At 45.5% G+C, this 15,599-nt stretch overlaps 1 protein-coding gene across 1 annotated transcript in view; it reads right to left on the bottom strand.

Moving 5' to 3' along the window:
* NBEA (neurobeachin) overlaps window positions 1–15,599 on the bottom strand; it is a gene marked incomplete at its 5' end in the record, with an annotated part of 985,874 nt that overhangs the window by 492,787 nt on the left and 477,488 nt on the right. Inside the window, one exon of the mRNA XM_042782600.1 lies at window positions 7,813–7,940. Coding sequence (XP_042638534.1) covers window positions 7,813–7,940 — 128 coding nt within the window. The remainder of the gene's footprint in view (window positions 1–7,812; window positions 7,941–15,599) is intronic.

A 15,599-nucleotide genomic window follows, 5' to 3' on the forward strand; every position in this document is an offset into this window, starting at 1 on the left:
CTGAGATCTTGTGGGGCCTGGGACCCTGTGGGCCCTGGGACCCTGTGGGGCCTGGGACCCTGTGGGCCCCTGGGACCCTGTGGGGCCTGGGACCCTGTGGGCCCCTGGGACCCTGTGGGGCCTGGGACCCTGTGGGCCCTGGGACCCTGTGGGGAGTGGTTCCTCTCTGACTCACTCCAGGTCACCATGAGTCAAAGCTCACTAGACACAACTCGCCTGCTTTTCGGTCCTCTGTAGCAATGGGACAGAGAGTGGCTAAGCGGTGGACGGATGCTGGGTGTCGCTGTGCTGGTCAGCAGTTGTTTTCTAGGTTTGGAACTTATCAGAGTTTGGAGGACTGCCAGTAGGGGTGTCCAGTGTTTGTTTAGCCAAGTAATGGTCTTTGAAAACAGAAGAGACAACCTAAAAGTATGCCATCTTCTGTTGTCATTTTATCATGAAAGCCACTTGAACATCAGAAATTAAGAAGGACATAAACATTACAGCCACACCGTTTCAAAAACAAGGCAGAGGAAATGTTTCTGACCACACCCAGCTATGAGGCAGAATCACATTCACCCGGAGGACACAAGGACACAGGGAGTGCCCAGCACCGCCCCCTGCTCTGGTGTGCCATCTTATCAGAGCCCCCGTGCCAACATCCGGGTTCCCCTGAACGTGCTGCTATGAAGGCAGTACCTTCCTCATGCTCTCTGCACCCCACTGAGAATATTTTATGGGGTTAGGGATGCCCAGACATACAGTTCCCCACTTGCCAGCCATCTCTCTTACCTTCTCTCTGCACTGCATGGGAGAGAGAAGGAGGACGCAGTCTGCATGCTTGGCCATTGAAAGCTCTTTTTTAAAAAAGGGGGCGACACACAGGGGGTCCTGACTGGTCAACACAGAACAGTTATTTGAGACTAATTCTTAGACTCTAACTATGTCACAAACTGTCACTCACTTTGATAGTTGGAGCTGTGTGTCAGCTTGGCGGGACCACAATTCTGTGTGGTTTAAGCAATTGTGATGTGGGTTGTTCCAACGATGGGATAAGATGTATATGTTGTGAGCAGCCAATCTGTTGAAAGGGAGTTTCCTGAGGGGTGTGGCCTGCTTCCAGTGTATTTATGGATATCCCGGGAAAAAGACACTCTTCTGTGGATCGGGATCCTGTCATGCTGCCTACAACTGTCCGTGAGCGAACAATCCACCATTCGGCCTGGAGATCTTGGATTTGTCATTCGTTGGAGGCAACACCCAGTGTACTGCCTGCCAACCTTGAGCTCCTCAGTCCCCGCAGCTGCGAGTCGGGAAAAGCCTCCAGCTTGACGTTGGATCCAAGAACTTGGGACTTGCCAGCTTCTATAAGTGTGTGAGCCATTTTCCTAAGATGAATTTCTCTTTCTCTCTGTATATAAGCTTTACTGGTTTTGTTTCTATAGAGAACCCAGTCTAACACATTTGGTAAAGGGAGTGGTTCTAGAGAGACAAAATTATAAGTATGGGCTTCCTAAATTGGTTCTCCAATTTGATTAATTGTAAAGGCACTGGTGACCTTGCCTCCATTAGCTAATCCCTGGCATGAGGTGGCAACATTAATATGTAAAATAGCACCACCAACAGAGCAAGTACTTGTGAGAACTGAAGTTCTGGGCGATCGCATATTTGATACTTTTCTGCAATTTTGTCAGCATGAGGAGTATAAGGAAGCTGGTTGGTTGGTCCTACTTACACTAGACAAAGTGGTGAAAGAGGGAGAGGAGTTCAGGGCTGCTAAGTCACAGCTTAAGTGCCGCATAAAAGACCTCAATGTTTCCAGTTGTATTCTGAAAGAAAGCCTTATTTCTTCTACTAATGGAGCTGATATTGCCAAAAACCAAACCCAGAGTCTTATTGTAAGGGGGGCTGAATTACAATGCCAATTAAACTACCAACCCAGAATGGTATCTGAAGTTAAAGTGAGGGCACTGCTTGGGAAAAAAATGGGATCCTGAAACCTGGAATGAGGACATATACTTGGGCCATATGATCCGGCTGATCCAATGGTGTTTGAAGTGTCTGTAGTAGACAGAGAAGCTGTTTGGAGTCTTTGACAGGTCCCTATTGGTGAATCACAACGCAGACCCTTGGGATGCTGAGGCAAAGCCCTGCCATCCTCTGCAGATAACTACACTCCTTTTGAGAAACAGCTTTTGGCTACTTACTGGGCTTTGGTAGAGACTGAACGCCTAACCATGGGCCACCAAGTCACCATGAGGCCTGAGCTTCCCATCATGAACTGGGTGTTGTCCGACCCACAGAGTCATAAAATTGGACGTGCACAGCAGCACTCCATCATTAAATGGAAGTGGTGTATCAGAGATCAGGCTCGAGCAGGACCTGATGGCACAAGTAAGTTGCATGAGGAAGTGGCCCAAATGCCTACAGCCTCCACTCCAGTCACATTACCTTCCCACTCCCAGTCTGCACCTATGGCCTCATGGGGAGTTCCTTATGATCAGTTGACTGAGAAAGAGAAAACTCGTGCCTGGTTTACAGATGGTTCTGCACGATATGCAGGCACCACTTGAGAGTGAACAGCAGCAGCACTGCAGCCCCTTTCTGGGACTTCCCTGAAGGACAGTGGTGAAGGGAAATCCTCCCAATGGGCAGAACTTCGGGCCGTGCATATGGCTGTTCACTTTGCATGGAACAAATGGCCAGATGTGCGATTATATACGGATTCATGGGCTGTGGCTAATGGCTTAGCTGGATGGTCTGGGACTTATAAGGAGCATGATTGGAAAATTGGTGACAAGGATGTATGAGGAAGAGGTATGTGGGTAGAACTCTCTGACTGGGCCAAAGGAGTAAAGATATTTGTGTCTCATTGAATGCCCCCCAAAAGGTGACCTCGGCAGAGGAGGACTTTAACAATCAGGTGGATAGGATGACACGTTCAGTGGAAACCAGCCATCCTTTTTCCCCAGTTACTCCTGTCATTGCTCAATGGGCTCATGAACAAAGTGGCCACCGTGGCAGGGGTGGAGGTTATGCATGGGCTCAGTAACCTGGACTCCCATTTACCAAGGCTGATTTGGCTACTGCCACTGCTGAATGCCCAATCTGCCAGCAGCAGAGACCAACACTGAGTCCGCGATATGGAACCATTCCTCGGGGTGATCAGCCAGCAACCTGGTGGCAGTTTGATTACACTGGACCACTTCCATCATGGAAAGGACAGTGTTTTGTTCTTACTGAAATAGACAATTATTCTGGATATGGATTCATCTTCCTTGCACACAGTGCTTCTGCCAAAACTACCATCCATGGACTTACAGAATGCTGTATGCATCATCTTGGTATCCCACACAGCAGTGCTTCTGATCCAGGGACTCACTTCACAGTAAATGAAGTATGGCAAGGGGCTTATGCTCATGGAATTCACTGGTCTTACCCTGTTCCCCATCATCCTAAAGTAGCTGGCTTGATAAAACGATGGAATGGCCTACTGAAAACACAACTGCAGCACCAGCTAGGTGTCAATACCCTGAAGGGTTGAGGCAATGTTCTTCAGGAGGCAGTATATGCTCTAAACCAGTGTCTGATACACAGTGCTATTTCTCTAATAGCCAGGATTCACAGGTCCAGGAACCAAGGGGTGGAAATAGGAGTGGTACCACTCATTATTACCCCTAGTGACCCACTCAAAATTTTTTTTTGCTTCCTGTCCCTGCTACCTTATGCTCTGCAGGTCTTGAAATCTTAGTCCCAAGAGGAAGAACACTCCCACCTGGAGACACAATACTGATTGCATTGAACTGGAAATTAAGAATGCCACCTGGCCATTTTGGCGTCCTCATGCCTCTGGATCAACAGACAAAGAAGGGCATTACTGTACTATCTAGTGTGATAGATCCTGATTACCAAGGGGAAATTGGATTGACATTACATAATGGAAGTAAAGAAGAGTATGTCTGGAATACAGGAGATTCTTTAGGATGTCTCTTAGTACTACCATGCCCTGTGATTAAAGTCAATGGAAAATTACAGCAATCGATTTCTGATATGACTACTAATGGCCCAGACCTTTCAGGAATGAAGGTTTGGGTCACCTCCCCAGGCAAAGAACCACGACCAGCTGAGGTGCTTGCTGAGGCCAAGGGAAATACAGAATGGGTGGTGGAAGATGGTAGTCCTGAATATCAGCTACGACCATGTGACCAGTTATAGAAACGAGGACTGTGATTGTTGTATTTCTTCATTGTATATGTGCATCAAATATTTTTGCTTCCTTCTGTTATGAACTGTGAAATATAAATAAGGTTAATGCGTTTTGGTTGTAGGTGTGTTAGATGTTAGATGCAAATATGACTTTATAATTTCCTTATTTAGAGTATATATGGTTAAGAATATGTGTACAACTACCACGTTGACTAGGGGTGGACTGTGATAGTTGGAGCTGTGTGTCAACCTGGCGGGACCACAATTCTGTGTGGTTTAAGCAATTGTGATGTGGGCTGTTCCAATGATGGGATCAGATGTATATGTTTTGAGCAGCCAATCCATTGAAAGGGAGTTTCCCAAGGGGTGTGACCTGCTTCCAGTATATTTATGGACATCCTGGGAAAAGAGACACTCTTCTGTGGATTGTGATTCGGTGGTGCTGCCTACAACTGTCTGTGAGTGAACAATCCACCATTTGGCCTGGAGATCTTGGATTCATCATTTGTTGGAGGCAACAGCCAGTATGCTGCCTGCCAACCTTGAGTTCCTTAGCCCCCGCAGCTGCATGAGTCAGGAAAAGCCTCCAGCTTGAGGTTTGATCCAAGAACTTGGGATTTTCCAGCTTCTATAAGTGTGTGAGACATTTTCCTAAGATGAATTTCTCTTTCTCTCTGTCTATAAGCTTTACTGGTTTTATTTCTCTAGAGAACCCCGTCTACTACACTCAGGAACAAAGGGAGTGAGTCTTTCAACTTCGCAAGATGTCTGTTTTGCTTTGGTTGCTAGACAGCTTAGTGCAGAAACTCTAACCCAGTTTTAATAACAGTCAGGGACCCGTTTGTTCTACATTACGAACATTATTCCTTATTTCAGTTCAGTAGGTTTTGATCACTCTTTATGACTTTCTGTAAAATATGTTCAAATCGTTTCAGGAAAGGGGTAAGATATACATAAATAGATTTAAAAAATAAAGGCTTTTCTCTTACAGGAATGGAAGGAACGTTTAAAGTGTGTTCTTTTTTAAATAAAATATTTACTGGCACTTTATTTTTTCTTATTATCATAAAGTGACCCACGTTACAGAAAAGCATGAAGGTGGAAATGTACGTGATAAGCCTTCTTGCTCCCTAGCAGCTTCCAACTCCAAGGTGCTCAACAGGAAGTTATCCCAAACCAACCACCACCTAGTTCTCGCTGGAATACACAACTACGACACCCTCACCCTCATGCCATGTCCGTGTTACCTTGGAAAGCTTTCAAGTGTGGCCTAACATAACACTTGTAGCAGTGGGAATATTTGAAGAACTAGTCTCCAAATTACTATTATTTTCAGAAATCATTAATGTTTACCAAGTACTTTAAACACTGAAGTTGAAGGTGGAGAAGATTTAGAGGAAAATCAGAGTTTTATGTCAAATGTTTCCTTAACGGGGATGTTAACAGCAGGATAAAGAACTTCAGGAGAGAAGGCAGTCGTGACAGTGGAGGTGCTCACTCGAGGGACCTCGAAATCTGCCTGGAGTTCAGAAGGCTGTGTTGAGCCAGGACGGACGGGGGTTACACGGTGGCAGCAGGAACACTAGCTGTCCTTTCCACACATGGGTCCTGTTCAGACGAGGGAGTGGCTCTGGGGGTAGGGCCCTGGAGAAGTGCCCGGTGAGCCGCCAGCCTCACTCCCCACTGCATCTCGCACGTGCACCGCCAGGCCTGCAGGGCACGTCTCCTTTCATGATTGCTGTTTATGTCTGACGTCCCGTCAGACGGTAAGCTCCCTGCAGGTAGCAACTGTGCTTTTTCATCCTGGCACACCACACGGAAAAGCACCTTCTTTCTTTGGGGAGTGAGCCAGTGAACGCAGAGCCTTGTGCAAACACGCGTCTCCACGGGGAACAGGCTCTCCAGGGCACAGACAATCGGCAGCCAGCGAGGGATGGCTAAGTTTCCACGAGCTTCCCGAATTCACTTTTGGGCTGTTTGAGGCCGTGGGCCTCTTTCTGGAGCCCCACTCTTCGGTGGAGGCAGTATTAACAATGACGACAGCTGCTTCCACCGCAATATCCCCACTCCCCTCCGAGCTCCTCACCAGCCTCCCGCTCACCCACGTCCGAGTCAATGTCACTGCCGTGCCCTTCACCTACTCTCCCTGTGCTCACTCTGCTCCGCCCACATCACACTGGCTCCTTCCTGTTTAATGAAGCCGCCAGACAGTCACTGAACGTGCTCCGCACTCCTCTCCTGGTGAGCTGCGTGGCTCGCCTCCTTCAGCTCTGGCCAAAGGTGGCTTCTCCCCTGAGCACCCTGTGTGACTGCGGCCGTGCTGCACCATTTCAGCAATCCTCAGCTCCCCCCCGCTGTCCCCTTCCTCTGCCAGTGCACTCACACCGGCCAGCAGGCCACGCCACGTAATCACTGTCTTTACTGCTTGTCTCCTGTCTCTCCTTGCTGGAGTGTGAGCCTCATGGAGGCAGGGATGTGGCCAGTCTTCACCCTCCACCTCGTGTCGAAGACAGTGCTTGTCTCAGAGCAAGAACCAGGAAAAGGCAAAACAGGACGTAAAGCTGCTGCCTCTAAGGACTGCGGGAAATGCCGCCGAAAGCTGTCTGTCCTCAAAGGACCAGCTGGGTATTGACCATCGCTTTCAGAGGCTCAGGAATAGCCGTAAAAGGAAACTTTTTCAAGAAATAAGGCTTCAAATCCCCATTACTTATCCAAACCCACTCTCCCCATTTAAAAAAAAAAAAACAACCCAACTCATTGCCGTCGAGTTGTTTCTGACTCATAGCAACTCCTACTGGGCTTCTGAGGCTGTAAATCTTTACAGAAGTAGATCACCTAGTCTTCCTTCAGCAAAGCAGCTGGTGGGTTTGAACTGCTGACCTTTAGGTTAGCAGCCTAGTGCCTTATCGACTACGCCACCAGAGCTCCACTCTCCTCATATGGGTACGTTGTTGTTATGTGCCATTGAATCGGACCCGACTCACAGCGACCCCTCCTTGGGTTTCCAGGGCAGTATCACTACGGAAGTAGATTGCCCAGCCTTCCTTCCGCATACAGGTACATACGTTAAAATTCTACACCAGTGATCTGAACCTCTGCTGCTGCAGCCCATCCTAGCCCTAGGATTAGGTTAGGATTAGGGTTAGGGTTAGGGTTAGAAGAAGGTCATAGCTCTGTCCAGTCACAGTTGGCATTTCTTTACATTATACTGTGCTCTTAGTTAAGTACTTCCTGTTTCATACTTCGTGGGAAGAAGGTGATCATTTAAAGAAGCAAGGCCCTTGAGTGAGGACATTTTAGAGACCACTGCTTGGTCAACACACTATCCCAATGATAAGTTATCCCGACAGAAGGCCATCCAGCAGGTGGGCAGAGCTGGTGAGAAGGCCAGGGCCTCCCATTCTACCACCTGTTCTCAGGTCTCCAGTGTGTTACTGGCTCAGGCTGTGCAAACATACATGGTTTAACCAAATGAATGGGTGGAGAGGACTAACTAAAGATCTGTTAGGACTTGGGGCAGTGAGGTTCAGTCTTTCAGCAATGTGTGTTTCCCCACAAGCACAGAGCAGCCACGACTGACAGACACACGGAGGAAGAGACCATCGTGAGGACAGAGGGAAAGCGTACCTTCTATGAGCAGCTCTTGACCATGACTGCCGAGCAGCGTGCGGGACAGGAACGGGGCAAAGTCGACAAAAATCTCGCGGAGAAGAGGAGCCACCTTTTCTAGAGCTCTTTCAAGTTTCGCAGTGATGCTGTTGAAATCAAGACACAAAGACCAGTGAATGTAATTCCATATACAACAGCCAATGGGCTTCACATGCCAATGGAAACCTCTAGAAGTCATAAAGCCCATGGAACCCATGGAATGATCACTAGCTTCACGGGGAAAGGACACTCTTGTACAATTCCACACCCTGTTCATTAGACACAAAAGACAACAGCGAAATTAGAATGGCTCTATCCCGTGACGAGTGGGGTTCGGAAACCTGCGCTCTCAGCTCCAAGAGCTGCAGGAAAAGGGGGCCTTCTGTCCCTTCCCTGTCTCCCTCTGTCCGTCCAGGAAACCCACTTAAACACACGCCCCCTGGATCTCTGGGCCAGCTATGAAGAGCTCACCTTTGCTCTCGTGGAAGCATTCCCTGAACATACAGGACAGTGGCGGGAAGGCCGTGAGGAGAGTGAAATTGCCTTTTGCCAAAATAGGCATTTTCCTGCCCGAAGGCCCCTGGCCTTTATTTACCAAGCCCTCTCCAGTTACTCCTGTTGATGACGGCTGAATGGTAACTGACGTGGTGTCGTGTGGTATTCCTGAAAATACCCTGAGTGGTACGTGAGAAACAGAAAGAGAGTCAAGGAAATACTGCTGCTCTGGCGAATGGCACTGGGTAACGGACCCTCTGTCCTGAAGGGGAGTGTGTGACAGCAAGAGCTCGAACTGGACTCTGGGTCCCAGCGTGCGCTAGAAGCTGGCGAGGGGACCGCAGCACATCAGACTCCCTGCGCTTGCAAAACGGAGACATTGCTAGTCCCCACCAGTGAAGGCTGCAGGAGCCACTGCATGACGTGCTTAGAAAAGGGCCTGGCACACAGCCAGGGCTCAATCATGCCAGCTCGTGTGACAGCCGCTGTGACTCCAACAGGCCCTTACGTGGCAAAACCTACTCTCACAGGTCATGACTCTGATATGTTCAACAACAAAATCAATATAAAATATGACGGTAACTGACTCCACAAGGAGCCCTGGTGGCACAGCAGTTAAGCACGTGGCTGCTAACTGGAAGGTCAGAGGTTCTAACCCAGCAGCCACTCCACAAGAGAAAGACCTGATAATCAGTTCCTGTGAAGATGACAGCCTGGGAGAGAGGTGGCAGTTCGACTCTGTCACACGGGTCGCTAGGAGTCAGAATTGACCCGTCGACACCCAACAACAGGCAACAGAAGAGTGGCCAGAGCCTTGGAAGAAAAGTCTAAAATCGTCATCATTATTAGCTTCTGCAGCTGAGTCCTGAATGACACGTGGAAGATTCATTTATAATTAAGACTAATGAGGAAAATGACCCAGAAGAATTCTAGACCCATGAGGGTTGCCATCATGGGTGAGCTATTGGACCCCATACATCATCATCTCATAAAACCAGACCTATTTTAGTCCCAGGTTGAGAGGTTTTTTTGTTGTTTTGTTTTGTGGTGGTTGTTCCCTATTGGGAGCTCTGGTGGCATAGTTCCTAAGGCATCTGACTGCTAACCAGAAGGCTGGCAGTTCAAACCCACTAGCTACTCCTCAGAAGGAAAACTAGTCAATCTACCTCTGTAGAGATGAGATATCGCCTCGGAAACCCAAGGAGGGGTCGCTATGAGTTGAAATCGACTCAACAGCAGTGAGTTTGGTTTTGGGTTTTTATTTTGCAGGTATGTATGACTTTGAGGCTTCACAGCTGCAAAAATACTGCTATTGGTGATTAGGTATCAAATAGAAACTTTAAATACGCCGATCAACTGCTGTGTGTGTGTGTAAATCTCCATGCCCTGCCCTGACGTCAGGGTGGTGAGCGGAACAGCCATTTCTCAGGAGAGGGAGGAATCCTCTAGGATAAGACTTGTCTGCACTATTTTTTCATAAACTCAGTATAATATTAAATGTCACTCTTGCATACGTTATGTTCATTCTGCAACCATAATTTCAACCCCCTAATAGGGAACATAGGAGTTGTGGTGGCGTAGTGGCATTTGGCTGCTAACCAGAAGGTCAGTGGTTCAAACCCACCAGCTGTGGAAGGAAGATGAGGCAATCTCTTCCAGTAAAGATTTACAGCCTTAGAAACCCAAGGGGGGTTATTATGAATTGGAATCAACTCGATGGCAGTGGGTTTGACTTTTTTTTTTGGAACAGGGAGCAAGCAACATAACCTATTATTTATGCAAAGCATGAGATCAAAGGTTTTCAGAACAAAAAACATTATCAAATACACTGCCAACTTTCTCTATCAAACACTCACATGATACTCTAAGTGGGAAAATTTCATTATCACTTTACACAGTGAAGAAAAAGGACAGTTTTCTGTTACTATTTATAGGCTCCTCACTATTTCAAAGGAGAGCAAACACCGTAAGAAGAATGTGGAAGTCATCTCGACACCATGTCAATTCTCAAGACAAACGTTTCAAACATAAATCTCCTCTGAAGACGCTCCTGTGTAACCTGGTAAAGAACCATCAATTACCAAAAACCAAGCCAAACCTAAGGGCCAGTGCTATTTCAGCTCTAATATCAGAATCAGTGTAAAATCCCTTTATCCCAATTCCCAGGCATTAGTGAGAAAGATAACCATTAACCTGAGAAAAAATAAAAAAGAAAGAAGAAAATAAGATAATAAGGGAGAACTCCATGGCTTTATGTCCTATAACAATAAACAAATTTTCTCTTCAAAATAAACATAGAAAGAACATATGAGGCACCAGAAGAAAGTGATTTATTCCCTGGCAAATTCCTCTATAAGAAAAATAAGCATATTTTATGACTTTAAGGAAAAGACTAAGTGTCGATTCTTCAGTTTTCTTTGGAAAGTTTATTTTCACTTATTCAAAAAACATTAATTTAACCTAAAACACCTGGGGCACGAAGGTAACACAACAGTCGGGTCCGTGAGGTGTGGAATCGGCCCCACAGACTCTCAAGTGAGGGCAGGACCTTGCCCTCTGGCAACTCCTTAATATAAGGGAAAGGCCCTGGGTGCAAACAAGAATTCATCACTTCTGGGTTGGGACGCACTCTCACACCTGTCTCCCCCATATCCTTCCTTCCGCCTTTTGCCTCCAGTCCCTCCAACGGTGCCGCGGATGCCAGGCTGCTGACTATTTTGTCTCAGGCTAGTTTCCTTGACGTGAAATGGAAATCCATTTACAGAAGAGCGTTGCTGATTTCCAGTAAGAAAATTCTTGCTGCAACTTGGGAAATTCATTAGCTATTAGAGCAAAATGGCCAACTCCAGAAAAACAAGGCTTCAGAAGAAGTAGTAACGCTTTAGGTACAACTCAATAGCTCCAAGGCCTGGATTCAAACACTTTAACCACAAGAGTTTATTATTAAGGTTAAAAAATTATAATAATATTATTACTCTGCTTTCCTGTGTTAAAAAGTATTTCTCACAGGTAATTCTAAGGAATTTATTTAAATAGAAATATAATTGGTCCATGGGAGAAAACAATGAGTGAAAAATCCTGACTGATACCATCCAATCTTACCAAATGCATCTGGCCTGAGACATAACCCAAGGATGGAGACTACAACGACATGACTCAGTAGAAAAGGACTTCTCTCTCACTGTTCTCTAAATCTCTTCATCAACAACGTTCATAAAAGTCATTAGAACTTCTTTGAATAAATTTCCTTATGTTTCTACTGCTTCAGAAAGGAATTTTGATTTTGATTTTTTTATATTCTCCAGGTCTTTTGCATAATATCATGAACACTTAATCATTTGATTTGGTAGACTAAACTTCTTAAATTTCTCCATTCATTTCTTCAACTATATGAAGGAGTCGATGAGTATGATACTGAAAACTAGACTGAAAATAAATTCTAAGCCTCCTTAACCAATGCACCTGAACAACATAGTACAGATATAAAAGAAAGTCTTACACTGGTGATTTCCACAGTAGATTTTTATTAAAAACCAAATCTACTGCCATTGAATCATTCCTACAGGGCAGGGTAGAAGTCACCCATAGGGCTTCCAAGGCTGTCAATCTTTACGGAAGCAGACTGCCTCGTCTTTCTCCTGCACAGCAGCTGGTAAGTTCAAACTGCCAACCTTTTAGTTGTTGTTGTTACATGCATTCCAGTCGCCTCTGACTCATAGCGACTCTATGCACAACAGAACGAAACACTGCCCAGTCCTGTGCCAGCCTCACAGTCCGCGCTAGACCTGAGCCCACTGTTGCAGTTACTGTGTCAGTCCATCTCATTGAGGGCCTTCCCCTTTCTCGCTGACTCTCCACTTTACCAAGTATGATAACCTTCTCCAGGGAATGGTCCCTTCTGACAACATGACCAAAGGAGGTGAGACGAAGTCTGGCCATTCCCGCTTCCAAGGAGCATAATATCTGCACTTCCTCCAGGATCTGTTAGCTCTTTTGGCAGTACTTTCAGCATTCTTCGGCAGCACCACAACTCAGAAACATCAACTCTTCTTCGGTCTTCCTTATTCACTGGCCAGCTCTCACATGCATATGAGGTGATTGAAAATACCAAGGCTTGGGTTAGGCGCACCTTAGTCTTTAAGGAGACATTTTTCCTCTTCAGCACTTGAAAAGTCTTTTGCAGCAGATTTGCCCAATGCAGTACATTGTCTGGTGTCTTGACTGCTGCTTCCATTGGTGTTGACTATAGAACCAAGTAGTATGAAGTCTTTGACAACTTCAATTTTCTCTCCATTTATCATGATGCTGCTTATTGGTCCAGTTGTGAGGATTTTTGTTTTCTTTATATTGAGGTATAATCCATACTGCAGATTGCAGTCTTTGATCTTCATCAGTAAGTGCTCCAAGTCATCCTCACTTTAAGCAAGCAAAGTTGTGTCATCTGCATATCGTAGGTTGTTAATGAGTCTTCCTCCAATCCTGGTGCCATGCTCTTCATACAGTCCAGCCTCTTGGATTATTTGCTCAGCAGACAGATTGAACAACTATGGTGAAAGGATACAACCTTGATGCACTCCCTTCCTCATTTTAAACCACGCAGTATCCCTTGTTCTATCTGAACGACACCCTCCTCCTGGTCTATGTACAGGTTCCTTATGAGTACAATTAAGTGTCTGGAATTCCCATTCTTCTCAATGTTATCCATAATTTGTTATGATGCACACAACAGAATGCTTTTGCCTAGTCAATAAAACACAAGTAAACATCTTTCTGGTATTCTTTGCTTTGAGCCAAGATCCATTTGACATCAGCTATGATATCCCTCGTTCCATGTCCTCTTCTGAATCTAGCCTGCACCTCTGGAAGTTCTCTGTCAATATATTGCTGCAACCATTTTTGAATTATCGTCAGTAAGATTTTACTTGCTTGTGATATTAATGATATTGTTCTATAATTTCCACAATCCATGGGATCACCTTTATTTGGAATGGGTACAAATAGAGACCTATTTCAGTTGGCCAGGTAGCTGTCTTCCAAATCTCTTGCCACAGCCGAATGAGTGCCTCCAGCATGGCATCCGTTTGTTGAAACATCTCAATGGGTATTCTGTCCATTCCTGGAGCCCTGTTTTTCACCACTTCCTTCAGTGCAGCTTGGACTTCTTCCTTCGGTACCATTGGTTCTTCATGACATGCCACTGTTCTGGTTACCTCTGTGCCACTCTGAAAGGACACCGCAAATGGGATGCTTGAAGAAACAGGAGTTTATTCTTGTACAGTTTGGAGGCTTTAAGTCCAAGTTCAAAGTGCCAGGCTCTAGGACCTGGGTGAAAGCCCCTCAACCTTGGGGTCCAGATCTGCCTCCTGCTCCCGGCCCACTGGAGCTAGAGGCTTCTCTTCACTTAGACAGCTGCTGGCTGCTGAGGCTGACAAACCCAAGGTTGACAAGTAAAAAGGCACAGTCCCGATGTTACCAAACCACACGGCAGGCCATTAATTCAAGTCCATTGTAAGTCCCAAGGTCGGCAGAGCATGGCAGGCTGCTGAACAACGACACGGCTACATGCAGGGTCCAAGTGTGCCATAAGGTAGAAACCATTCCCAAAGCTGATGCTTATATACAGGAAGCAGACCACATACCCAAAACAGCTTCTCAGCTGCTCCAATACATTCCACCATGGAGTTAATTACCAATCTTACCATGGGGAATAACTACATCCAACTGCCCAGCCACTCAACCAGGCCTAGCCAAGTTGACACACAAACGTAACTACCACAGCCACCTCCTGAAATGGATGAACATAGACCAGTTCTTTCTGGTAGTGACTTTGTGTATTCCTTCCATCTTCTTTTGATATTTCCTGCATCATTCAATACACTGCCCGTAGAATCTTTCAATATTGCAACTCGAGGCTTAAATTTTTTTCTTCAGTTCTTCCCTCTTGAGAAATGCTGAAGGTGTTCTTCCCTTTTGGTTTTTTGACTCCAGGTCTTTGCGCATTTCATTGTGAAAAACTGACTTAGTCTTTTTGGGTTGATCTTTGAAATCTTCTGTTTAGCTCTTTCATCTTGTCATTTCTTCCATTTGCTTTAGCGACTCTCCATTCAAGGGCAAGTTTCCGAGTCTCTTCTGACATCCATTTTGGTCTTTCCTTCGTTTCCTGTCTTTTTAATAACCTGTTGTTTTCTTCATGGATGATGTTCTTGATGTCATCCCACAATTCCTCTGGTTTTGGTCACTGGTGTTCAATGCATCAAATCTATCCTTTAGATGGTCTCTAAATTCAGGAGGGATAGAATCAAGGTCATATTTTCGTGCTCACGTGGACTTACTTTAATTGTCTTCAGCTTCAATTTGAACTTGCATATGACTAGTTAATGGTTTGTTCCACAACTGGCTCTTGGACGTGTTCTGGCTGAAGACACTGAGCTTCTCCATCGCCTCTTGCCACAGATGTAGTCAGTTTGATTCCATCCATATGTGTACTCCATATGGCAAAGTCCACATATATAGCCATCATTTGTGTTGTTGAAAAAGGTATTTGCAATGAATAAGTCATTGGTCTTGCAAAATTTCTCCAGGATTATTTCTATCACCAAGGCCATATTTTCCAAGTACCAGTGATTCTTCTTTGTTACCAACTTTCGCATTCCAACCACCAGTGATAATCAATACATCTTGATTGCAGGTTTGGTCAATTTGAGACTGCAAACGTTAGTAAAAATCTTCAATTTCCTCATCTTTGGTATTGGTGGTTGGTGTGTAAATTTGAATAATAGTAGTGTTAACTGGTCTTTCTTGTAGGCATATGGATATTATCCTATCACTGACAGTGCTGTACTTCAGGATAGATCTTGAAACATTGTGATGATGAATGCCAAGCCGTTCCTCTTCAATTTGTCATTCCCAGCATAGTAGATCATATGGTTGTCCAATACAAAATGGCCCAAATCAGTCCATTTCAGCTCACTGATGCCTAGGATATCAATCTTCATGCATTCCATTTCATTTTTGATCACTTCCAATTTTGCTAGATTCATACTTCGTACATTCCTTGTTCTGATTATTAATGGATGTGTGCAGCTGTTTTGTCTCATTTTGAGCAGTGCCACATCTGCAAATGAAGGTCCTAAAAACTTTCCTCTGTCCACTTCATTAAGGTTGGCTCTATTCTGAGGTGTCAGCTCTTCCTCAGTCATACTTTGAGTGACTCCCGACCTGAGGGCCTCATCTTCCAACACCATATTGGACAATGTTTTAGGGCTTTTCAT

The sequence above is a fragment of the Orycteropus afer genome, unplaced genomic scaffold (assembly GCF_000298275.1).
Source record: "Orycteropus afer afer isolate SDZICR_OR568_19922 unplaced genomic scaffold, OryAfe1.0 scaffold00384, whole genome shotgun sequence".
NCBI lineage: Eukaryota > Metazoa > Chordata > Mammalia > Tubulidentata > Orycteropodidae > Orycteropus > Orycteropus afer.